The following is a 26379-nucleotide window of genomic DNA, read 5'->3' as shown; positions in this document are numbered from 1 at the left end:
GTTTTCCGTTTTTTGTTGACAAATCTAATTTTAATATGATTATAATAATCCATGAACCATTATCCTTTCTGCCCTCCCAAATCCCAATGTTGTAGTAATGCTAATGCTAATGCTAATGCTAATAATAATAATAATAATCCACACGTGCCGACAAATATAAAATTATATTAGAAACGAAACAAATTAAACTCCCATGCCCCACTGCATAAAATCCCTCCTTTATTTCCATTCATCCAAACCCACACACAGAAAGAAACCCGACAAAGGAGTTCCTTTCCGCTGATATTCGCCTTTGGTTCAGTGAAATGGCGGAGCTTGATATAACGTCACCGCTTCTCTCTTCTCCATCTTCGTATCAACCTCAGACTGTCCTCACTGTCCACGACGACCAAGACTCCGAACCCTCCAATCTACAATCTTCCCTCCCAACCACCATTCTTCATCAGAATCACAATCACGGTCGAACCCACAACGAGAATGGACACCACAGCTCTCCGAATCCTTACGAGTTTCTGAGGTCTGGCGGGTTCTCGGTTCCTGCATCCACCACTGTTGACCCGTTTCGGAACGAGACGCCGTTTATTTCCGGGATTTACGAAGTAATAAAGATCGTACTATGTTTGCCGATTGCTTTAGCGAGGTTAGTCCTGTTTGGGGCGTTTTTGGTAGTAGGTTATATGGCGACCAAGGTTGCGTTAGCGGGGTGGAGGGATAAGCAAAACCCAATGCCCAAATGGAGGTGTAGACTCATGTGGGTCACTAGGGTTTGCGCTCGCTTTATTTTATTCTCTTTTGGGTAAGTTAAAAATAATCTAAAAATATTACTTTGAGGTTGAAATTTCTACTATTTACCATAAGTTGAACGGAACCCTTCCCGTTTCTGTTCGTCTTTACCTGCAGTTATCATTGGATTAGAAGAAAAGGAAAACCAGCTCCGAGGGAGATTGCTCCAGTTGTTGTATCTAATCATGTATCATATATTGAACCAATTTTTATTTCTATGAATTATTTCCAACAATTGTTGCCTCAGAGTCCCATGATTCGATACCCTTTGTTGGAACTATTATTAGGGCAATGCAGGTAATCTACTATTCTAATTTTGATAATCTGTTTTGCTATTTCCTTTATGTGTGTACTGAACTATTCTTTCACGTTCGCAGGTGATATATGTCAATAGATTCTCACCAACATCAAGAAAGAATGCTGTAAATGAAATAAAGGTAGGAAGTTTCAAGACATTTGTTTTTTCCTTTTTGGCTTGTCTGGCATAGTTGTTTTGAACCCCATAAAAGTCAGGTAATGAATACAATAGAATTGATTAATTGTTCATGAACCTATTTAATTCAAATGAAGTGAATTTATATGATTTTTATCAAGTTATAAGCTATTTGATACAGAAAATTGCTTTCAAGGTTGTAAAAACAGAGAAGGGCTTCATGTAATGTATTTCCTAGAGTGCTACTATTTCCTGAGGGAACTACGACTAACGGAAAGGCCCTTATTTCTTTCCAACTTGGTGCATTCATTGCTGGTCATCCAATTCAACCCATAATTGTTCGTTATCCTCATGTACACTTTGATCAATCTTGGTAGGACTTGGTTTCTACGGTCAAGCATACTGTCCTTTCTTTTTGTTTTTTTCTCTGTGCATTGTCTAAATATCTTTATTTTATCTTGTTTAGGGGGTTTATTTCTTTGCCTAAGCTCATGTTTAGAATGTTTACTCAGTTTCACAATTTTATGGAGGTATATGACCTACCTTATCTAATTTAAATTTTCATTGTTGTGACTGCAGTTCAGAGAATTTTACATTCTGTTAAATCTAATACACAGTTTTCTTTATTGACAGGTAGAGTATCTTCCTCTCATTATGCCCTCTGATCATCAAAAACAAAATGCTGTCCGCTTTGCTGAGAGGGTGAGTCTTTGGAAGTTATATAGAAGACATGCAGTGTACATTATATAGAAATTGGCTTGTCATGCATACACATGTATATGTATTTCGATATGCAAAGTAGTCTACATGTAATTTTGTTTTTCCTGGTTATGTTGGGGTCTGAAGAATATTTACTGGTTCATATGTGTGCGGGCAGACTGGTCGAGCTATGGCAAGTGCACTCAATGTTGTACAAACATCTCATTCTTATGGGGATTTAATGCTTCTCATGAAAGCTGCTCAGCTACAACAGGTCTGGCCTCCCTCATTGGTTGTTTATAAACTTCTAAATAGATGAAATGAGTTAACTTTATGAGAAATTGGGGCCCCATGACATGTAATTTACCTTGAAGTGCAATTGGGAATTTTTGTGCCGAAGGGTTGAATAAAGTAAAGATATCTTAAATTAACTGCTTATGCAATTGCTTATGGGTAGGGAATTGTTTTATTCTATTGTAGTAAAGTTATTGGAAATGAAGCTTGCATAAACTAGGTACTAGTGGAAAATAGAGATTTTTACTTAAGATAAATCTTCTAGAAATTTGCAGATGTGATTTTGTAAATTATGTATGCTAGAAGAGGCATTATTAAACCTTCTAGTTTCTTAAGAACATTCTTTTAGTAATATATATTTCCCTACTTTTCTCTATTTACTAATAGTATTGTAGGTGAAGCATACTAGTTTTGTATAGAAAGTTTAGGGTGTTTGAGTTTACGTCCATGCTTTGTAAAATTTTTTTGATGGAGATTGGTAGAAAAAAAGAATCAAGATGGAGAAGGTACTGCATTTAATTTAGTACCACTAAAGTGCAATTCATGTTACTTCTTTTCAGTGTATGTATTGATATAGAGGAGCAAGTATATTATTCACTAATTGACTAACTCCTAGTGCATTTTCTGAATTATTGGTTGCTCTACCTTTCTTTCTGGAATAAGATCCTGTAATGAACATCTTGGCATTTGATTATTTATTTGCGTTAATTTATACTGAGAAATGGATCTCATTACTTTTATAATTGCTAATAGTTGTTTCAACATAAATTTGGCAGGAAAAGCCCTGGATTTATATGGTTGAAATGGCCAGAATTGAATCGGTGAGTTAGGCATTGAAATTCCTTAAAGTTGAACAAACTCATATTCTTCTGTCTTCCCTTGAAAATACATTTTTGTTTTCAAGTTCATTTAACCATGTCTATAATGCTTTCTATGACAATGCTTACTCCTGTGTTTTTCTCCAATTACTCCTCAAACCATTTTATCTCATTTTGCAGCTATACCACATAAGCAGCTTGGAGGCCGTGGACTTTCTGGATAAGTTTCTTTCCATGAATCCAGACCCTAGGTATTGCCAAAGCATTTATGATGAGAAGTATTCTTGACTTCTTGTTACTGAGCCAACCAAGAGTAATGCCTGACTTGTAGAACCATCCACCTTTAATTCATAAACCCTGAACGATGTTTGTTCCTTTCTTTTTCTAGTAATATTTTAAGCTTTGAATCATCTCTCTTGCAGTGGCTGTGTTAAACCTCATGATTTTTTAAGGGTTCTACAACTAAAGGCTTGTACACTTTCTGAAGAGGTCATTTGTCCTTTTCCTGTCTGTTGATGTTTGGATATGGTTTACTTATAAGTATCTTAGTAATATTTTCTTTCTCATGAGTTTTTTTTTTCATTTCTCTTGTATTGTAATTATTTTCTCGAATATAGATTTTTGGGTTCCTTGATGTGGAGAAGAATGGATCCATTACATTTAAGCAGGTAGTTCAACTGCCCATGCCTCCCGGTGGATTTCCTAGTTCTGTTTATTTGTGTCTTCTTGTTAGCACTACACTTTAGTATGTTGCTCCCTGACCAAGATCATTGCAGCATATCAATATAGAGCTATAGCGCACTGATCATATCTAGAGAATCATTTTACTTTAAGAACACGATGAACTACATTCCCGTCAATTGAACCTTATTTACCTGAAGACCTAAACTTCTCTTCTCCTGCATGGACTAATTAGATTTATTGCCACTACTGCTAATGCTGCTGCTGTATTGCCTATAGAATATAGATACAAAGTTTTAGTAGTCTGCTGATGGCTCAATATTAGAGCAAAATTTAAGAGCAGATATATAGATGGTAACTCTTTAGAGGCATACTCGTGTTACGGATGAAACCCCACTCATGTTTTTCGTTATTGGTTGCCTGACAAAATTGAAAAATTGGATTATTTTCGATTTCCTTATAAAACAAGAAAGCTATTGCTTAGCCTGTCAGCTTCAATCTTGTTCTATTCTTGTGCTTGATTTCGATGTGAAAATTTCACCTGAATTTTGGTCCAAAGGCAGCTTAAGCAAATTTTGCTTCTACAGATGACTCACCTTCTATTCTTCCTGGCAGTTCTTATTTGGATCAGCTCATGTTCTGAAGCTGCCACTCTTCAGGCAAGCATGTGAACTAGCCTTCGCTGAATGTGATACAGATGGAGATAACTTTTGTACGAAGAAAGAAGTATGTGGTTCTTTCCTTTCCCATAGTTTGTACTTCGTACTTGGTCATTTTCATCTGTTTAGACCTTTGTGCCTTTAGGATCAAAAGATTAACGGTTTTGTGTATTATTGCTTCTGGTTCAGTTGGCAGATGTTCTTAGACACACATTTCGAGAGCTGGATGATGATGAGGTAAAGAAAAGAAACTAAATGGGAATTTTTTTGTGAAAAGTATTTTTAAGTGCGGCAGTGGGTAATTGTAGGTCCAAGGGCTGTTCAATCTATTTGATACGGACAACGATGGGAGGATGAGCAGAGATGATTTCTTTTACTGCCTGAGGAAGAACCCATTGGTGATAGCAATTTTCTCACCCAGGTTGCTGCGTAAAAACTTGTCAAAAGCTGGCGATAAGATGTTGGAGGATATTGTTTGATGGGGTGGATGAGCCATGCTGATGCAGTTGACTTGATAAGATTTTTGTGTACTAGTATGTTGTTTAACTTGTTCTGTACGTTGCTTACTTGGTCCCAATACATGCTATCTATTAAATAAATGCGTTGGTACTTAATTTTCCTTTTAAAAATTCCTTGGTTTTGATGGATAATTGGGGGCCTGAAGAAGGCAACGCCTTCTTGGGATGGAAGGATAACAGCGGAGGCTGTGCATTAGAGTAGATATTTCAACCCATAAGATTTGGATAAAACTGGGAGCTTCTATTGGCTGAAGCTGAGGATACTGACATTAAGTTAGGTGTGTGCAAAATCATACCATATCATCCTGAATGATATATTTATGGTTGAGTTTGATGTTCAATTGGTCAAAAAATTTGGTGCTTTATGAATCAAATACTTGTATATAACTAATTATGTTATTTGATTCTAATCTATTATTTTATAAAACATTTTCCATATCTTAACAAGCGAAAGTTGCTCTTATTCTTACAAAATCTATCTTATATATATTTCAAGGGTTTTTCACATTAGAATGTGCCATAGTACCGGTATGTCCAGTTTTTAAAGAAGTTATATCTATCGGGCTATTATAATAAATTGAAGACAAAATAAACCACTAAAAAAATTAGACGGTTAATATAGATGGGATCTCCTTGGATTGGTTTGGGCGGAGGTTTAGTTTCAAACTATTTTTCAAGCCTAGACTTATTTTGGAACTGGATTGGGTCATCTAAAAATCCCGTTTTATTATTTAAAAATTAATAAAATATTAAAAACATATTTTTTAGTTGCTATTTTATACATTTTCTTATTTAAATTAAATTCAGATTAGGCCGAATCAAGCCAAGCCAGAATACAAATTTTTTTATTTAAACCTAATCTAAGTCAGGCTAAGCCTACCAAACCGACCATTGGAGAAGTCTACCCCCAAAAGAAAAAGCTAGAGACAAAAGTACAAATAATATGGATTAACAATATGAAATAAATCTAGACATCGGAGCCTAGCCCTTTTGAAACATGAAAAATTACATAACTATATGAACTTTATGCTTAATGCGTAAACGTAGATGTAGTGGTGAGATCATATTTAGGTATAATATTAAGATATTTTATATTTACTTAACTTGAATCAAAATATTGGTATAAAATTCTACTAAGTTCATCTATTTTGTAAATATTTAATCTAAGTTCATTTTAAGTTTACCTATATTTATTTTTTAAAATGAAAATATATTTATATTATTTTTAGTTTAATATTTAACATTTTTATTTATAGTTATGTTAGTATTCTTAATGTTTACATTATAGTAATATGTAATATAATACATAACATATAAAAATAATATAATATAAAATATTACAAACTTAAAAAAGTTTAGACCAAATCAGATATTTTTTGTTTAGATCTATTTTTCGGATATAATCTTTTTGCTCAATGAAGATTCATGAAAAGAAACACTAAAGAAACCTAACCCAATACCCACTTAAGGCCTACAATTGATATATTACCACTAAAATCTTATTTTCTTTATCATTCTTTTATTTGTACGTGTTTTCTGTTATATGTTTCCGTTTGATACGAAATAAATAAATATTATCAGATGTAACGTTGCCTCGATAACAAGTAAACACAAGATTGAATAAGTTCTCACGATATAACTTTTATTTATTTATTTATCATATTTTAATATACTTTCTAGGATGAAATATTGATATATTTTCTGTGCTTACGCTATTCGAAAATCAATTTGATTCTAGTTAAAAATCACTTTTTAATTTAAAAATTAACAATTAATTGGGTCTTTCGAACTAATATTTTCATTAAGGTCCCTGACAGATCATTAAGAGTGCGTTTGGTTCGCTGTATTAGATTAGAGGTGTAATAGCAAATCAACTGTTTGGTTGAATGTAATGGAATAGAGGCGTAATAGTAATCTTGTGTTTGGTTGAATGGAATAGAGGTGTAATAGAAAAAACTAAAATGACTAAAATACCCTTAGCATAAATTTGTTTTGGTAAATGATTATTGTTATTGTTATTTAAATTTTAATAAGATTATTAATATCAATAATAAATAATTTAATCATATTTAAACATAATTATTATTAAATATATTATAATTAAAATATATAATTTAATAAAATTCTTAATAATCAATATTCTTATATGAATTTACTCAAATCATAATATATGATACTATAAAATATAAATTAACATAATTATTATTAAATATATTATAATTAAAATATATAATTTAATAAAATTCTTAATAATCAATATTCTTATATGAATTTACTCAAATCATAATATATGATACTATAAAAGATAATTTGAAATAATTAATATTAAAATTAACATGTAACTGTTTGTTACTCATTCTTTGTTTCTTATTCTTTTTGTTTTGATCATGTATCAATCATTTAAACCAAATGCTTGGTTGTATTGGACAGTGTTTTATTACTTTATAAATGCATGATTTTATATACACAAATACATATGTATAGGAAAATTATCTGAATGAATGGTTAATATTTATTATCAGCAAACCTTAGTATATACACACATAAATTAAGGTAAGATAATTAACTCGATATCTAGCTTGAGCAGCTCGAGTTTGTCTAAACAATACACCAAAACTTTTTATTTTGAAGCTTATAAACTTAAACAGCTTAAGTGTCTTATTTTTCATTATTCTATAAAGGGAATATAAATAAATACCAGAATTTTGATACGAAAAATTGCAACAAGCAAAGCAATATCCTGCTATTAAACTCACTATAAAATATGTAATATAGCAAACAAAGATCTCTCAACTGATCTTTAATCTTTTTAATCATTTGTAAATAAAAGAAAAAATTACAAAAAAGAACAACCTGCAGAATGTTTGATGACAAAAACTAACAAAAATCCATGATTCAATATCAAATTCAAGATGCATTCTCCTTTTTCAGCTTAGCAAGTTCTTGCTTGATGACTCCAGACCTCTGCAAAACCGTATTACAGCTCGTCAAGCTTCGATTGAAGTTTTGAGGAAGTGCTTTCAAGAAAAGAACTCTGGTATAAAACGGGTAGACACAATAGGGGGTGTATCGAAAACTGACCTTGATCTTAGCCAACATAAGCTTGAACCTGTCAAAGTCGTTGAGAGATGCTCTTCTCTTCTGGACAATCAACTTTCTACCCCACGAGCTACTTTCCCATTTGTTCTTAACATCTGCAAGTTAACATAAGAGTGATAAGAAAGAAAACATATCTTCAAGAAACAACATTACAAATGCTGGTGAAAGCTGTCGTCGTCCTTACCAGCCTTCTCCATAGCTTCGATCAACCCATTTGTTCTTGGGAACACGTGGAATGTCAATTGTGATATCTGTCAATGTAAGCCTCTTGAAGTTCATTTGGCCTCTTACCATATCCGGGGCATCAACAAGTGCCTGCCACATTAAAAATACAGTCACTTCTTACACGCACATCTCCAAATAACACCTATAGGACTTCAACTAGACTAGTTGGCTGATAAAGGAACATTGATAATTGAGCAGACCATAATCCAAAGACTAAAACCAGCAAGATGGGTTAGTAGAAAAATTATGCAGCCAAAATCTAATGGTCACATTAAAGACATGTTTAAACCCTTCATATGACATGTGATAAAGGAAAGGGCTTTCTTACATGACCACAGGTAAGTTTGCAGGCAATTGCATGACTTGCTTCATGCAAGAATACTGTAATGAGCTTAAAAGGCAACAACAGCACTGTTCTCCATAGCTACAACAATCAGGGGGAAACATTAGGTCAATCCATTTAAGCAAACAGAGGCAACCAGTTCAAATTCCAAAGAATGCTGTATCTTTTAACAGAAATTCAACTGCAGTGAATCCCCCTAGAAAACTCCTAAAACCTTGGCATCCTCATCCTTATGAACAACTTATGAAAATTGTTGTAAATGCCATAGCATTTATGAGTTCCTTATGAACAGATTTACAACAAGTATTACAAAAGTAAATCACAAATGCTCCCAGAAAAGAACCCAATTTCCTTCAACGTGCAAACCAAGAAACTATTTAAACTGAATCTATTTCGTAATTCAAATTACCATCAATTTGCTTGGAAGTAAGTGAATGCAAATGCATGCAGGAGATAATATCAATGGAGAAGCAGATCGAAGAAGCATTCTAAAACAGAGGATTAATTTGCTTCCCTCGATTGAACTCCCTCAAATTGAAAGATCTTCAGAAACTCATTGGATTTTTCCATGAAGATTATACTGTTGACTTCCCAGCCTTAAAGATTCTTGAGATAGAAAACAGTCCAGACTTGAAGGCATTCATCCATAAATCTATCGACAAATATAACCCTACTGGTGGAGTTTTGTTCAACGAAAAGGTACTGTTTTTAACGCAGTGAATTGTACCTTATTTCCATTTCTCTTGTTATAATTAACTCTTCTAATCATTTCTTCCACAGACATGAATACTGACATCAACTATATTACTTCTATTAAATTCACCATTTCTAAACAACATAAATTCAAGGATTAACTAAACATAACAATAAAAAGAATTCAAAACCCCAAAAAGAACAAATCTTGCAGAGACCCAAAATTAAAAAAAATGAAACATGATTACATATGGCTTGTAAATTGAAGGTTTAGTTGACCTGTAATGAATATGGATTTCCTTTAAAATATATTGAAGCGTTGAGTGGAGCCTGGAAAGAAGCAGAAATGGCGATAACTAGGCGCAGGCAAGGCAACCAAGAAGAGGAATAAATTAGGAGGAATGGAAAGCTTAAAAACCCAAAACACTAACCTGTAAATGACCAAATCCGAGCACAGTGCGATGAAGAAGAAGCTGTAATCAGAAAAGGGGAAACCGATTACATGCAGAATCAGCAGAGTGAAACAAATCTGGAGGGGATTAACTTGCCAACAACGAATTCGGCAGAGGCTAGAAGGAACAGAAGAGAAACGGGGAAGCAGATGGGAGGGTATAACAGGGATGGTAAACCTATGCGGAGCCTAATTTGAGCAAATGGGGTGTATTAGAAATCGGTAGATTTCACCGATTAAGTTAGTCGCGTATTACAGCCGTAATAGAAAAACCACGAACCAAACAACGGCATAGAGGCGTCTTAAGTGGGCCCCACCCAACCAAAAATGTTGTAAGTACTAATGTGATGGGTGATGGGTTGTGTGGTGATTGACATAAAAATTTTGATGACGTGGCTATTGACATGGCGGGTGACATGGAAAAACGTTGGCAAGGATGGCTTACTTGATTTTTATTTTTTTTAATTAACTCAATTAAGCCCTTCATGTCATCTCTATCGCCACATGACCCACAATGTTAACACTTAATGGTTCTTCAGAAGTCTTAACGGAAATGACAATTAAGAAGGCGATTAATTATTATTTTTTAAGTAAGAGTCCAATCAATTGCACTTTCCTACCATAAACCCAATTAGTTTTTGAAGGATTTTTTAGTAATTTAGCCTATATATCTTATCTTTATTATTTTTTCCTTCAATATTATAAGGTTAATTCCATCGTATGTCCCCAAGATGGGGATTAAAGTTGTAATCAAGCCCTGGAGATAACAATATCATATGGAAACATATGTCATTATAAAGAAGTTAATGTCTAACAAAAAGACATTATTGGAACCATACTAGAGGGGAAAGGATTGTATGAAATTATGATTTTACGTCATCATTATTCTTTTTCAATGAGAGAATGATAAATCAGATTTTTCTCTTGATTTTAAGGTTTTTCTTCTTGAAAAATTTTAAATCCAACTAAAAATGGATAAATCAGGAAGAAAAATTTAATTTATTATTCTTTAATTGGAAATGGACAAAAATGACATGGAATCACTGTTCATACAATCCCTTATCGTTTGAGGAGTTATTAGAATGTTTTAAAATTTGAAAAGTAATATAGAACTTAATCCATTTTATTTTGTTCAAAATTATTAGATCATATATCTATATATATATTTTGGAACATATATATATATTTTTTAAAAATTCTAAAAAGATGGATAAAAAAATGTTCGTTAAAAGACACTTATCCCCTATGTTTCAAGAATGCATACTCAGCCCAGGTTCGAAGAAAATTTCATAAATTCGCTTTATATATATTAATTAAGTAAATTTTAAATAAAAAGATAATTATACTATTGTTACTATTTATTTATGTTTTTTCTATCTTGTTTATTCATTTTCCCTCTTTTAATCCCAAAATAATGAAAATTTAATTATTGAAGTGGTATAAAATTAAATATATTTTATTTTTATTAAAATATAATTAAATTTAATTAAAATTAAGTATGTTAAATAAATTTTTAATTTAGTTATATATTAATCTTGAGATGATTTCATTAAAATAATTTTATTTAAAACTAATTAGTGACCATTATTTAGAAGCTTTTAATGAAAAAAAATGATTGAGATATAAACGTAAATAAATAAAGGAAATATATATAGTTAAAATGACCACAAAACCCCCTGTACTATACTCTAGATTGTATTTTAGTTACTTTAATGAAAAAATTGGGTAAATTAGATGAGTGAGCAAAACAACCTCTCTGTTAAACTTGAACCGTTAAATGTTTGTGTTGGTGTTTATGTACAATATATAATAAAAAAATTAGCCCTCAACTTTTAAACATTTATTCAATTTGACCTCTACTCTTTTAATGGAAGTAAATTAAAAATTTTTGAAATTGATAGGGCTAAAGGGTAAAAAAGGCATTAGTAGTAACAAATTTAAAAAATCAATTAAACCCTTTTAAAATTTAAAAATTATTTAAAAAATCATTAAAAATAAACAAAAGTTATAAAATTTTTATTAAAAAAATAAAAATACCAACCCGGGTCAGTATTGTTATTTTTTAATAAGAATTTTAACATTTTTATAACTTTTATTTATATCTTTTAAATAATTTTAAATTTTTAAAAGGGCTTAATTAATTTTCTTAAAATTTTTTATTAAGACCTCTATGACTCTTTAGCTTTATTAGTTTAAAAATTTTCTAATTTACTTCCAATAAAAAGAATAGGTATCAAATTAAATAAATGTGTAAAAGTTGAAGGCTAAAATTATTATTATACCTTATATATACACCAAATTTTTAGCAGGGCAGTTTTACTTACCCATCTAACATACAAAGCTAATTTACTCATTTTTTAGTAGATTGAAAAAAAATACAATTCAACAATCCAATGATAATTAATTTTGATGATAGTTATTAGATTAATTCCGAAAGGTAATAAACTTTCATTCACAAAATAGAAGATACACAATGGCAAAGCTGGAAGATTTTTTTGAGGGGCCAAAATTAAATTGTATGTTTTTACGATAGTAAAAACGTAAATTCACTATTTTAATAGTTTATATCTTTATAATTTTTAAAAGATTAAATCAATTTTTTATAATTTTTAGAAGGTGAAAGTGTAATTTTATCATTAATTATTTAAAATTTTATAAATTATAGAAAATCTAAATAAAAAAAAATTTATTTTAAGGGGTCGCACAAGTATAGAGTAATAAACAGAATTGTAATTAATAAAGGGTAAAATTATTTTGTTGTTAAAAGTGGATTTTTAATCAACCTGAATGCTTTACCCTTTACCAGAAAAAAAGGATGATTGAGGAGTGGTCCTCCACTCCTCCTTCAGCTCTTTGTTTTTGTGTATAACTTATTTTTCAAGGTATTTAGCAGAAAACAAATAATAAGTGAAAATAACGTTTTGTGAGCTTTCGAAACCTCATTGGCCCGAAGTACGGAATTGTACGAACGACATCGACCTGTTTCTAGTATTGTATTATTGCAATTCCCATTTTTACCTCCGAATTGCTTTCTTTATTTTAACTTCAACCGCAAGGTATAGCATCAAGGAAAATCCCTATTCAGCTATTCTTACACTACACAATGTAAGTCTGTTTGTTTGATTATTATAAGTAGCTTCGACTTTTGCTTTTCCAGCAAGTTGGTTTCTGTTTCTGTCTCTTTAAACCATTTCTTTACATTCTTTTAGTAAAATTTTCCATTTTTATGCATGTTCTATCTTTTGGGTTTGTATTATGAGTTTACCAAAACAAGTAACATATTAGGTTTCAGACAAAAATATATTTTATTTTTAAATTACTATATATACAAATATATGCTCTTTGCTCTACAGTGATAGAGGAAGCAAGATAAAAGCTAAAGGATAGATGAATAATAAAAGGTTGATGTTTGTCGGTTTTGGGTTTTTTTTTTTTGGTTACTAACAAAAGGGACTGTCCATATAAACCAATCAAAATAATAATTTCTAATCTTGGGTCTTCTGAGTGATCTTCATAAACAACAAGTTTTCTTTGTTATTTTGGTTTTTTTCCTGGATTTGGTCTTTTTTTTCTTTTCTAGGCTTTCTGGGTTTCTTCTTTCCTTTTTTTTTTTGTTTCTTTGGTATGTAAGTTTTTTTAGTTTGATGATCTCTTTTTTTCGCGTTTACTTCTTCAAAGCTATGTTTGAACTTTGAAGGGATCAGATCATAATTCATACACTCCGTGCTTTAAATTTCTTCAAAATGTTTGTTGAATTTTATAGCTTTTGTTCCCTCATCTCCTTTGTTCTTATTCATCTCTTTTCTTTCTTTTTTTTCTTCAGAAGAACATAGAGGAAGTTGGAAGTTGTTGCCTTGCTTTTCTGGTAAGGTTTTCTTCTTTTTGCTCTCATTTTATCATGGACTATGGCCTATGGGGATATTTTTTCCCACGAATTTTGGGGTTTTTTTTTCAGTACAGTTTACACCAAAGAACATTCTGTTTTTTGTGTGTTGTTTTCATTGAAGCAATGAAACCACCATGACTTATCCCTCAGTTCCCTCACCCTCGTATTACCATACAAATCTCTATTATTTCTCAGTTTACTTGGCTTGTTTGTCTTCTAACAACATTAAAAGAGAACCAAAAAGGGGAAAAAAAGGTTTTCAGGGTTTTATCGGGTTGGATTTCTTCTAACATTCTTGCTATGTTTCATGTTTTGTTAGTTTTTTTGTTGCTGTCTATAGTGAAGATGGTGAGGGGAAAGACTCAAATGAAGCGCATAGAGAACCCTACAAGCAGGCAAGTGACCTTCTCTAAGCGTCGAAATGGGTTGCTAAAGAAGGCGTTTGAGCTATCAGTTCTTTGTGATGTTGAGGTTGCTCTTATAATTTTCTCTCCCAGAGGCAAGCCCTATGAATTTGCAAGCTCTAGGTACGATTACCTTTGCATCTTAAACATCCTGCTAATTTGTGCTTCCCATTTCTCTAGTTAATTTGACAATCCCCCCCCCCCCATTTAATAAATTATCAATTACATATATGTGTGTATATATAATATAATATTAGTTTATATGCAGGATTTGCAACCTAGGGTTATTTGATCTAACAAAAACTGTTTAAAGTATCCTTCAATATTTCATACAATACAGGTTTGAGTTGATGTGTAAATGCCTGTCAAGATTAATGTTGTTAATTGATGTGGGGTTTCCAAGAACCAAGTCAAACTATATTTGATGCCGTTTTAACATAAGATTAATTGTAAGAACAATTAAGAAATGTCTGTTCTTTTAGTGACTCAATTGATAGCTTGTGAGCTATGAAGAAGTGAAATCTAACCTATTCCTTCTCCAAAACCATAATGTTTTACCCAAGAAAATTAGATACAACTTTTGTTGACCTATCAGGCACTGTTATTAACTTTAGGGTAATATAAAGAAATTCTTGTGTATAAGCATAACACTATTTCAATTTCAAGACTGGTAAGTAGGTAGGGACCAAAGAGTTGGTAACTTTAGACAATCTACCCTTTCCTAAAGTAGAAGGGTGACTTACTTTGACTTTTGATGTGGGAAACAATGCTTGTGCTGTTAGTAGATATCTTTGTCTATATCAGACTATTTTGGGAGTCACATCTTCAACCATCCAAACCCACCATCAAAATAGTTAAAACTTGGTCTTCAGTACTGTTTGCAATCACCATTGCATGTTTGTATATAAATAGGGGCCTAAAATTTACTTGTGGCTGTCACTAGCTCACTATTGCATGACGATGATATGATCTATAATGGATAAAGAAAACCATTATATAGTTAAAGTTGATTGGTTTATCCTTTTATTTATTTTTTGAAAGTGCAAAGGACTATTGTAATAACCAACCAGTCCCTTGGCAATTGACATATCCATCCAGTCCTATTTGAGAAGCACATGCAATAATTGACTCACAGTTACACAATTTTTTCTAGCATAATTAGCAGGGAATACTAAGTAGGTCATCATTTTAACTTTGTCTCCGCATGACATAGTTTAAACCAATGATGGCTCTTTCAACTAATGTAAATTGAGGGGAACAATAGTTTACCTGCTGGTTACCTTTCGAGTCAACATACAAGACCATATGCTTTTCTGGGAACTGTTGGTCTATATTTTTATTGCATGGTTCCTATGTTCTTATTTGAAGCTTTTAATACTTGGAGTGGTGTTGCTTATTTTCTGAAATAAGAGATTTGCATTGATTGGGGTCGGTATTGGATTTCATTCTTTAGCATGCAGGAGACAATCGAACGTTACTTGAGGCATACCAAGGATAATCGAGTCAAGCCAACTGAACAAAGCATGCAGGTTAAGGTTCCTCTACCCCTTTTATTTACTTTTTAATCGAAATATATTCCATGCGTAAGTTTTCGTTAATTATGAGCGAGGAACATGTCAACACCTTAGGTGAAACCCTAACCTTTTCACCTAGTAAAATTCTATGCATGTCTCTTTTTTCTATATATTACGTATAGTCACTTTAAAAAAAAAAAAGATTTACACTTTTTTCGTGTTTGATATATATTTGAACAGTGATGTTTATATATATATATATATAACTAAAAAAATATTGAACATACCTGATTTTAATTTAACGCATTCATTCGAATCCAAAGTAATATATGTGAGTGTACATCCATTGGCTAGTTATTGCCCTCAATTGCAACAGCGGAGACCATAAAACGTGCCAGTTTGGATTGGTCATGAGGAGTATTGTCTGTTATAACACGGCCTATAATTGTATCATACCGATCGGGGTTTAGTTGTTTTCTTTTCATGCACATTGACTGAAATGGCAGCATCTGAAGACTGAAGCAGAAAAGATGCTGAAGAAAATAGAGCTTCTTGAAGTTTCAAGACGGTATTAGACCTAGTCCCCCCGCCCTCTCCTTTCTTAAATTTGGTGGTTAGTGATGTGTAATACATTGAAAGACTGAAGGGAGATTTGAGTGTGAATTTGCCTCAGGAAGCTGCTGGGAGAGAATCTGGGTTCATGCACTCTAGAAGGACTACAACAGATTGAACAACAATTAGAAAGGAGCGTAACCCGCGTCAGAGCCAGAAAGGTTAACATTTAACAATACCAACCAACATCCTACAAATTCGAAAGCTTAAACTTGTTATTAACCCATTCTCTACTTTCCAGGCCAAAGTTTTCAAGGACCAAATAGAGAAATTGAAAGAAAAGGTAATGCCTCGGTGTTGAGCATTCTGAATAACATGATATAAGACCTCTACATACTAAAATATATAAATACAAGTTTCTGTTATGTGCCTTGGCGTAGGATCTAGTCACAGGTCCAAACGAGAAAGAATTCTTACTTCAACCTATGGTTACTCAAAAGGCAAATTCATCCTTGACTGAACCCTCTCTCAAAATAACGTTTCTTTTTTATAGAATAATTGCTTACCTCAATAGAATTCCTAACTTAGAGTTTAAGAAGGAAACAAAAACCTAATATAATAAATAAATAAAACTAAAAACTCCTATTGCAACAAAAGCGTTCATATCATTGCTCCCCTTCTCGGAGTTGAGCTTGTCCTCAAGCTCAAATTCAGAATAAACTTAAGAATTTATCCTCCTTAATTCATATTGGTAGCCTTTTATAGACCGTTAATAACAAAGGAAAGAGTCCTAATTAAAATAAAATAGAATTCCTAACTTAGAGTTTATGAAGGAAACAAAAACCTAATATAATAAAGAAAACAAGTAAAACTAAAACTCTTAATAAAACCTGATATAATAAATAAATAAATAAAACTAAAAACACCTATTGCAATAAAAGCGTCCATATCATTATTCCCCTTCTCGGAGTTGAGCTTGTCTTCAAGCTCAAATTCAGGATAAACTTCAAAACTTATCCCCTTTAATTCATATTGGCAGCCTTTTATAGACTATTAATAACAATGGAAAGAGTCCTAATTGACATAAAATAGAATTTCTAACTTAGAGTTTATGAAGGAAACAAAAACCTAATATAATAGAGAAAATAAGTAAAACAAACTCTTAATAAAACCTGATATAATAAATAAATAAAACTAAAAACTCCTATTGCAATAAAAGCATCCATATCATTACTCCCCTTCTTAGAGTTAAGTTTGTCCTCAAGCTCAAATTCAGAATAAACTTCAGAACTTATCCAAAATCATCTATCTCATCATCAACTTGCTTGCCTTCAACATCAGGTACTTCTATCCAAAATAACCTTTTACATTTATGTCCCATGGAATAAGATCTGTCACAATTATAACACAGCCCTTTAGCCCTTCTTTCCACCATTTCTGTCTGTGTCAATCTCTTAATAAATGGTGCAGAAGAACATATGTTGCCGTTGTTCCCTGTTGGTTCTATTGTTTGTCCCCCTCCCTTTGCAATGCTCTTTAAGTTGTTGGAATGATTGAATTGTTGCCAGTGTTTTGGGAAGTTGGCCAATTCAGGATGGCTTGAGATGACAGTTTGGAAGAAACATTTTGTTTACGTTCCAATGTTCGAACCATATTCATTGCAACTCTAAGGTTTTTCGCTTGTTGCACCTCAATATCAATTCTAAGTTCCTCTATCAACCTGGCAGTAAAAAGGTTTACTTGTTGTTGAGGTTTAAGATCAATAGCCAATAGTGATTGAAATTGGAGTTGATATTCCTCTACAGTCCCAGTTTATTTCAAGTTGGCAAGTTCTTCTAAGGAGTTATTACTCATAGGTGGTCCAAACCTTACATGAAAACACTCTTTGAAGCGCCCCCAATCAAGATTTGCCTACTCTTCTTCCATTTGATCAAACCACAATTGTGCCTAGATGGAATGATGCTAAGCTTACTTTGTCTTCTTCGTTAGTTCGTTGATTGCCAAAAAACAATTCGCATCTTTTCAACCACCCTAAAGGATCTCCAGCACCATCATAAGTGGAAAATTCCATCATAGAGTATCGTGGCACCATGCACCCACCGTGTTGCAAGTCTAAATTCCATTTCCTGCCTCCGCTGCTGCCCAGTTTTTCATTATTCTTCTCTGAATCTCCTTTCGTTATCTTTTGGACCAAAAGAGATAATATCGCCAACTGCTCCTCTAATGCTTGTTGCCTTGTAGTCATTTGTTCCATGAAAGCCTCCAGCTTGGCTGTCAAAGTCTTTTCGTCACCCATGACAGCTGGCTCAAATAAGTTGTTATGTGCCTTGGCGTAGGATCTAATCACAGGTCTAGACGAGAAAGAATTCTTGCTTCGACCTATGGTTACTCGAAAGGCAGATTCGTCCTTGACTGAACCCCTCTCAAAATAATGTTTCTTTTTTATAGAATAATTGCTTACCTCCTTATTTCATATTGGCAGCCTTTTATAGTCCTAATTGACATAAAATAGCATTCCTAAGTTAGAGTTTATGAAGGAAACAAAACCCTTATATAATAGAGAAAATAAGTAAAACTAAAACTCTTAATAAAACCTGATATAATAAATAAAACTAAAAACTCCTATTGCAATAAAAGCGTCCATATCAGTTTCCTTGAATGAGTGACGAGCTGTTAGCTAACAACTGTGTTAATTTTTTTGGCCAAATCTCAGGAGGAAGTCCTAGCCGCTGAAAATGCAATGCTTTGTGAAAAGGTAAGCCTTAGCTTTGCAATAAGCCCATAAGTAATTGGGATTTGATCGCAAGCACATTGTCTCATGTATCTATGCCTTTGATATTAGCTAAAATGCCGTGTTTGTCAGTACGGTATGTTGCCAGGGAAAGGATCAAAGGAGGTGAATGAGAATGAAGAAGCAAATGATGAAAGCAGTCCGAGCTCCGACGTGGAGACTGAACTGTTCATCGGACTACCAGAAGGGAGAGCTAAACGGATCGTGCAACCCAACTCAACAGATTGATGGCATTGCCAACTTATCCCATGCATGCTAAAAAGTTCATTTATTAAGAAATCAGTCTTTTTTGTTGCATTAGCATCAAATAGAAGTTCAGATCAGCAACGTCATGGCAAGTGAAATGGCTCATTAAAAAACTCGTACGAGCATGAATGACCTAAGATTTGCTATATCCTTATATTTAGACGATGGCATTGAAACGATCCCACATCTGTATTAACCTCTATATATTTGTGCAGATATTAATTAAGAAAGTTGGTTCAGGGTCTAATGATTTAATTGATCAGCAAATGATATTTTTTCCCTTGAAATTCTTAAGGTTTATTATTATTATACAATATTTCATTTCGTGAAAGCTATCACTCCGTAAGGCTAAATCAAGGCTACACCCCTGGTCAAGAAGTTATTATTTCGAAATATCGTTCCTTTCCTGTTGGAAAATGGTCGATCGCCGGCAACATGGAAGTGAATAGGATATGGCGAAGGGAGTGGCAATCGGCTACTCAACGGCCAAACAGTCGACTGCCATGAGCAACCTCAAAAAACTCGAGCTTTCGTTCAAGGCCCATCATTCAGGATCTCCAATGGTCAAGATGGAGAAGCGAGAGAGCAAAATGACGACGTTTTGAGGGTGGATGGCTGGAGATAGGAGGGTTACTCCTTCCTAGCTAGCTTTGAGAGTCGAGCGTAGCCCTAGAAGGGAGGATATGGTGATAGTGTCGAACCAACCAAAGGCCAAAATCTCGGATTTACATTTAGATGGCACAATTTGATTTTGCATGCTATTAAGTCTAAAATCCAAGGTTTAAACCTTTCCAATTCCATAAACCCAATAAGACTCTTTAACAACGTGTTAATATTGGTACTTTTTCATTTATCATTTGCATTTTACAGACCTCGATTATATTTTAGTTATTTATGTTTGAAATATTACGTTTTAGTCACTTGTGTTAATGTGTTATAACATTTTAATCACTCAGTCGTTAATTGTCGTTAACGGTGTAATAGTAAGCTAACGTGGCACATTAAATTATCATTTCAAACAAAAATTTTAAGTTAAATTATACAATTGGTCCTCATATTTTTTCTTTTTGAGCAATTTAATTTTTTTTCTTTTATATTCTTTTAACTTTCCTATTTTTTTCGTTATTTTTTATTCTCTTTTGCTTCTCTCTCTTTTCCTCCCTTCTCTATCTCTTTTAACATAGTTTTTCTATGTTTTCCATTTGTTAAAACTAATGCCTATACTTTTATTTTTTGACCAATTTAATTTTTTTCTTTTTCTTTATTTATTTTCCTTTTCTTCTTCCCCTTTAGTTTTAACAAATGTAAAATATAGAAAAACTACGTTAAAAGTGTTGGACAAAACACGTTAGCGAACAAAAATATATAAATATAAACAAATATTTATATATAAAAAATAAAATAAATTGAAAATTCTATAATTAAATTATTGGATATAAAAAATCAATAATGTAACACCCCTAACCCTTATCCGTCGCCGAATCAGGGTTACAGATCATTACCGAACTTTTTAGATCAAAAACAGACATTACATATTATTTAACATACATGTCATAAATCAATCATATTGTCCCTTATATGAGCCCTCGAGGCTCAAAAATATGTTAGAAACAAATAGGGACTAAACCGGGTACTTGGAAATTTTTTCGGAAACATAAAAAATTTTCAAAGAAATAAAGGACACATGCCCGTGTGACCAGGCTGTGTTGCTCACATGGTCAAGAGACACGCCTGTCTCTTAGGCCGTGTGAACATTCGAAATAGGGGCACACGCCCGTGTCCTAGCCTGTGTCCAAATTTAGGTGCTTATTGACTTGAGTCACACGGCCAAGCCACATGTAACGACCCAAATTTCAGTGGTGTCGGAATAGTAATTTGAGATCACTAAATCTGACATGTGAGTTTAGATATTAATAAGTAAAAGTTAGGTGTGATTTTAGAAATATTTTTGAATTAGTGAATTTTGCGTATTAAAGGAAATTATTAGATAAATTAAGATAAAAATGAGGTATCAAGACCTCAGAATTAAAAATTGTGTCATAAATATTTTTATGAATATTTAAGGAGTGTGAATAAGTTAGTATTAAATTTTCGTTAGGAAATTTTAACATTTTGGTAGTCAATTAAGTGATAAGGACTAAATTGAATAAGATGTAAAATTATGGAAATGGGTTAAGTGGCTTAAATAATAAATAAGAGGGGCTTAAAGATCAATTTGACCCAAAATAAAATGGGCTGGCCTGTTAGGTAAGGAAAAGGCTCAGAAACGGTGTGAACTAATGACAAAATTGTAATTGAGTTGAAATTGAATAGTTAAAAATTGGATTAAATTAAAATATCTAGAATTCTCTTCATTTTTCTTCATCCTCTCAGCCAAAAACACCATTGAAGGGTTTTCTTAAGCTGGTTTCTCATATTTTACTACATGTAAGCTCAATTCTTGATTATTTCTTGTAGTTTTTGTGATTTTGAGACTTTTACAACTAGGTCCTATTATCTAATTCATTAGTTTTTTTTCTTTTATGAATGATTTAGAAAGTTTCCATGAATAAGTTATGGAATTTTATGATGATTTAGCATGGAATTGAAGCTTTAATTTCATTTTTGTGATGATTTTACGGAGATAGTTAAATAGAAATTGATATTTAGGACTAAATTGTGGAAGAATTTAGAATTAGGGTTTTGTGTTGAAATGTTGAATGTCAAAGGCTGTGAAATAGTTCATAATGTTTAGATAAAGTACTCATTAAGAATATTTAGATCAATGGATGGAATAATTGAGTAGGGACTAATTTGTAAAATTTGTAAAATTTGGGGTAGAAGTGGAATTTAAAAAATTAAAGGGTAGAAAGTATGAAATAGAGTAAAATTTTGATAAATGCTAATAATTGAATGATCTTATAATTATAGATCAAGAACCCGAAGTGAATCGTGGAAAGAAAAAAATTACCAGAATAGTCCCTGAAATTTCTACAACTTTTGCAAATTAGCCAGGTAAGTTTATATGGCTAAATTTAATATTTTGTTATGAAAATTTCATGAATATTATGGTATATTATTGTGTATGAATGTTATAAAATTTTGATTATTGTAAAATAATGCTCAAGTAAAAGTACAAATTAGTTGGAACGATGGATTTGAATACTTTCGTTCAGAGGCCAAGACGAATTGACGGAAAAGACCTTGGTTGGACCATGGCAACATGTGATATGTGATTTCCGTATAAGACCACAGCTAGGTTATGGCATCGGTGTAATGTGATTATGAGTTTCCATATAAGACCATATCTGGGATATGACATTGGTGTGATATGTGCTATTGTGTAAGACCATATCTGGGATATGACATATGTGCTACTGTGTAAGACTATATCTGGGATATGGAATCAATGTGATATGTGATCTGTATAAGACCATGGCTAGGCTATGCCTTCGGTGCGTGATATGTGACAAGGTGCAAGACCAAAGTTTTACTATGGCATTGTGAAAACGAAGTACTCAATTTCGTAGTCGTCCCCTAATTTAATTAAGAGAGGTAAATGATAAACGGGCCTAAGAGATTAAAATTTGTAAATAAGTGATATTGAATTCAATCAAGTGAACCTATCACTAATTTTATGATTAACAGGAGGAATTAGTGAAATTGTATATTATATGATTGTTATTAAATGTTCGGTAAGATTTACTTTCTATGCCAATAAACTTACTAAGCTTCTATAAGCTTACTTGTGTATGCTTATTATTTTTGTAGATTGACGTATATACATTCGAAGGATCGGATCTACATCGAGGATCACACTATCCAGATTTACCCCGGTAGATTTTGTTAAACAACCTTTTGATTTATATGACATGTATAGGAGTTGAAGTGATAATGTAATAGTATGAATGATTAAGTATGTAAAGTAAATTGAATGTGGTGGTAGTGTTAGATAATGAAATTTTTCTAAATTTCCCAAAAGTTTCGAAAGTTCTCAGTTTAGTCCCGAACTATTCCCAATGTATGTTTTGGGCCTCGTAGGCCCGTATAAGGGACGTTAAGCATATGATTGAATGTTTTTAAATGGAATGAAATTTTATGGTCCGGATTTGTGTGTTTGATTGTGTTCAAGTCTGGTAATGCCTTGTACCCTGTTCTAGCGTCAAATACGGGTAAGGGGGTGTTACACCACACGCCCGTGTGCTAGGCCGTGTGAGTATACTGACTTGTAATATTAAGGTGCATGGGTCACGCGGCTAAGTTACATGCCCGTGTGTTAGGCCGTGTGCCACACACGACTGAGACACACACCCGTGTCTCTGTCCATATGAAAATACCTGAGCATTCTATTTTGAAATATTAAAGTTGTAGGGACACACGGCCAAACCACACGCTCATGTGTTAGTCGTGTGTCTCACACGGTCCAGTCACACGCTCGTGTGTCTGGCCGTATGGACTCAAAATGAACCTTAAACATCAAGTTTACCATTCCTTGCAATCTTGGACACTAAGCAACTCAAAAATCATTCATTCAACCAATTCAAAACACGATCAAATACATTTTAAACATGTCAAAACAATCAACCTAAATATCTAACCAATGTACCCTCATAGGTACTACAATTATATTATCAAGACAAGTCATCGAAACATCAATGTAATCCATATTATAAACCTACCAAATTCAATCAACTTTTACCTAATTCATGAACATTTATGCACTAATTTAAAACATACCATACCATAACTTTAACATAAAACATACACTTATATATATAATCAACCAATATTAACTTATAATCTTATTTACAATCAATCCACAAAATAGTTAACATTTAGACGCCCTAGGTACATGCCGACACAAAAAGAAATAACATCACCGCGTTTGAGTTTGGAACCGTTGTTGGATGTTGAATCGGCGATCACACTTAAGTACCTAACCTGGGCATGGAAAACAAAACCGTACGCTGAGTATAAACTCAGTGGTATTTCTATAATCCGAATATTTTAAAACAAAATAATATAATATGCACATTTAATCATACCATAACAATAATCATTCAATTAATCAATTCATAAATAATTCATCTATAACATAGTCACTTCTTATATTTACACAATTCTTGTATCTTATATCCATTTCACACTCGATATTTTCCAATACCAATTGTCGAAACCATTTTTTGAAAATAAAATTTTCAAAAAACAAAAAGTTGGAGTCGCCACCGATCCTTTATTGAGGTGTGATCGGCTCACCTTAAAAATTATTTTGGTCTACGAAACTTGAGAAAACGAGTTCGGGAGTCAGTTACGCACGAGGAAGGGTTAGCACCCTCGTAACGCCCAAAATCGGTACCAATTTGATTATTAATGTTGTAATGTCAAAAGCTTTAAAATATGGTCTTTGTATTTGAAAACCTGTATGCATATTGAAATCCCCTTATTTAGGGAACATTCGATTGTTTAAGTTAGATGAAGAAATCGAGACTCAATGCGTTAGAGTACAATTTCTCAAATCTCCCAAACTTTGAATATTACCCCCTTTTTATAGGAAAATTTCATCTCAAGAAAACAATATGTCATACCCAATACATTAGGATACAACATGTTGAATTCCTGAAAATGATTTTTATTTATGCGTTTTGAAAAAAATATTCTCGATTATTTAGGGTTAACAAGGAACATTGGAACCCCATACGTTAGGGCTCAATTTTCTCGAAAATCCCAAATATCAAACATTACATAATCTTAAAAACCTTTGAACAAAAAAACGATTTTAATGTTTTGACAAAACCAAATATATCTTCTTATTTAAAAAGAAATGATAAAATGCTAATATACAACCTAAAACAAACACTTTAATGAATTATATATGTAAATGTATTTACAAATATTTAATATATATTTAATATGTATATATATATAAGTACAATATATAGGTAAATTTGAAAATATGTGTATGCATATATTAAAAAAATACATATTAATATACATAAAAAAGAATGAAATATATAAAACAAAAACTTATAATAATTTCTAATATATATGTATGTATATATGTATGAGAAAATTGTGGCAATAAGATAAAAATATATATAAAAGTATGTATATGTGCATATATTTACCGAATAAAAATGTATAAGTATATATAGGTAAATCATGAAAATAGGTATGTATTTAAATACTTATATGTATGTACAATATGTATAAAATAATGGAATATATAGAACAATAAAAAAATGTTTGTAATAATTTAAGAATATAAATAATGGTATATATATACTATAGAAAATGAATGTATATTTTAAATTATAAAATATGGGAAATGTATGTGTATTCTAAAATGGGTATGTATATTTATATATATAATGTACATTTGTAAAATAATGAAGAATAATATAAAAAATAGAAGTATACGTATGTACATATTTACAAAAGTAAAAATAAGTTTTTGAAATTAAAAATATAAAAGTATATATATATTATAAAAAAATGTTTGTATGTGCATGAAAAATAAAAATTACAATATCAATAATAATAAATAATAATAATAATGATAAAAATAAAAATTTTAAAAAACGAAGAAAATAAATAAAAAATGAAATTAAAATAAAACGGTGGACCAATTTGCAACGCGCGCATTATATGAGGGGCCAAAATGGAAATAATCCGCCCCCCAAAACGGTGTGTAGCGATGTGGGCCGAAATGAACAAAGGTAGAAACATACGGGCCAAATTAAGAAAAAGAAATGGGTTTATTTAAAACGCGTTGCAAAAAGAAGGGTCTAAATGCGCAAATTCCCCATTCAGGGCTAGAACGCGTAGACCCTGCTAGCGGGTCGGGTCGATGCACGGATCTGGACCTTTCAAAACGGCGCTGTTTTGGCTTTCTTTAAATTAAACAAAACTGAAAGAAAAAAAATTAAAATCATTCTATTCCCTCTTTTTTTAAAAAAAAAGTGGCTCTGCTAGGGTTTCTTTCAACCCGCTCTTTGCGCCGCCGTTCAACCGCGCGCCGAGGCTCTGATCGCGACGGAGGTGGCACCGATTTGATGACTCTGGCAAAAGAGATAAGTTTCCCTTCTCTCTTTTTTATATTTTAAGCGAAATAAATAAAAAAATAAAACAAAAAAAACAAAAATGAAAAAAGAATAACTGTGAATGACGAACACAAAGTAAAACGAAAAAAATCACATTTTATATTCAAAAGGAATTTTGTATCAATTTCGTCTCAATTTTTTTTAACCCCCTTCCAATACAAAAGATCGGCTGTTTTATAGCCCAAAAACAACCTATTTCCTTGTTTTTTTG

The 26379-nt window shown here is 32.3% G+C and overlaps 2 protein-coding genes and 1 pseudogene across 30 annotated transcripts; 2 read left to right on the top strand and 1 right to left on the bottom strand.

The window, feature by feature from the left end:
• Nucleotides 1–192: 192 nt before the first annotated feature.
• Nucleotides 193–4981, top strand: LOC107911934 (lysophospholipid acyltransferase LPEAT2). The gene is given in 15 exon segments (XM_016839940.2): nucleotides 193–796; nucleotides 901–986; nucleotides 989–1080; nucleotides 1161–1220; nucleotides 1426–1589; nucleotides 1683–1746; nucleotides 1850–1918; nucleotides 2094–2189; nucleotides 2986–3030; nucleotides 3208–3278; nucleotides 3450–3516; nucleotides 3645–3695; nucleotides 4324–4434; nucleotides 4557–4604; nucleotides 4676–4981. Coding segments are annotated over 15 exon segments (1686 nt in total). The 5' UTR covers nucleotides 193–305; the 3' UTR covers nucleotides 4847–4981.
• Nucleotides 4982–7609: 2628 nt separating this feature from the next.
• On the bottom strand, nucleotides 7610–9336 carry LOC107910890 (60S ribosomal protein L14-2-like; annotated as a pseudogene).
• A 3380-nt stretch (nucleotides 9337–12716) lies between these two features.
• LOC107911933 (MADS-box protein SOC1) lies at nucleotides 12717–23044 on the top strand. 29 transcript variants are annotated; one of them, XM_041105821.1, is made up of 9 exons: nucleotides 12717–12801; nucleotides 13520–13561; nucleotides 13902–14109; nucleotides 15440–15515; nucleotides 16007–16068; nucleotides 16174–16273; nucleotides 16354–16395; nucleotides 18766–18807; nucleotides 18895–19336. In XM_041105821.1, the coding sequence occupies exons 3-9, from the start codon at nucleotides 13928–13930 to the stop codon at nucleotides 19069–19071; spliced, it is 681 nt and encodes a 226-aa protein (XP_040961755.1). In that variant the 5' UTR covers nucleotides 12717–12801; nucleotides 13520–13561; nucleotides 13902–13927; the 3' UTR covers nucleotides 19072–19336. The 29 variants fall into 29 exon arrangements, with proteins under 29 accessions (XP_040961755.1, XP_040961759.1, XP_016695422.1 ...); XM_041105825.1 differs by having other exon boundaries at nucleotides 12719–12801; nucleotides 16016–16068; XM_016839933.2 differs by having other exon boundaries at nucleotides 12719–12801; nucleotides 16001–16068.
• Nucleotides 23045–26379: the final 3335 nt, after the last annotated feature.

The sequence above is a fragment of the Gossypium hirsutum genome, chromosome D11 (genome assembly GCF_007990345.1).
Source record: "Gossypium hirsutum isolate 1008001.06 chromosome D11, Gossypium_hirsutum_v2.1, whole genome shotgun sequence".
In the NCBI taxonomy this organism is placed as follows: Eukaryota; Viridiplantae; Streptophyta; class Magnoliopsida; order Malvales; family Malvaceae; genus Gossypium; species Gossypium hirsutum.
The sequence above is the reverse complement of the archived record's forward strand: the minus strand, read 5'-3'. Positions and strand labels throughout refer to the sequence as shown.

Excerpts from the sequence above, each read along its gene's own strand:
- LOC107911933 (XM_016839933.2), top strand. The coding sequence starts at position 13,928 with ATGGTGAGGGGAAAGACTCAAATGAAGCGCATAGAGAACCCTACAAGC. Across the intron at positions 15,516-16,000 it reads CAACTGAACAAAGCATGCAG|TGGCAGCATCTGAAGACTGA; the intron begins GTTAAGGTTCCT and ends CATTGACTGAAA. Across the intron at positions 18,808-18,894 it reads ATGCAATGCTTTGTGAAAAG|CTAAAATGCCGTGTTTGTCA; the intron begins GTAAGCCTTAGC and ends CTTTGATATTAG.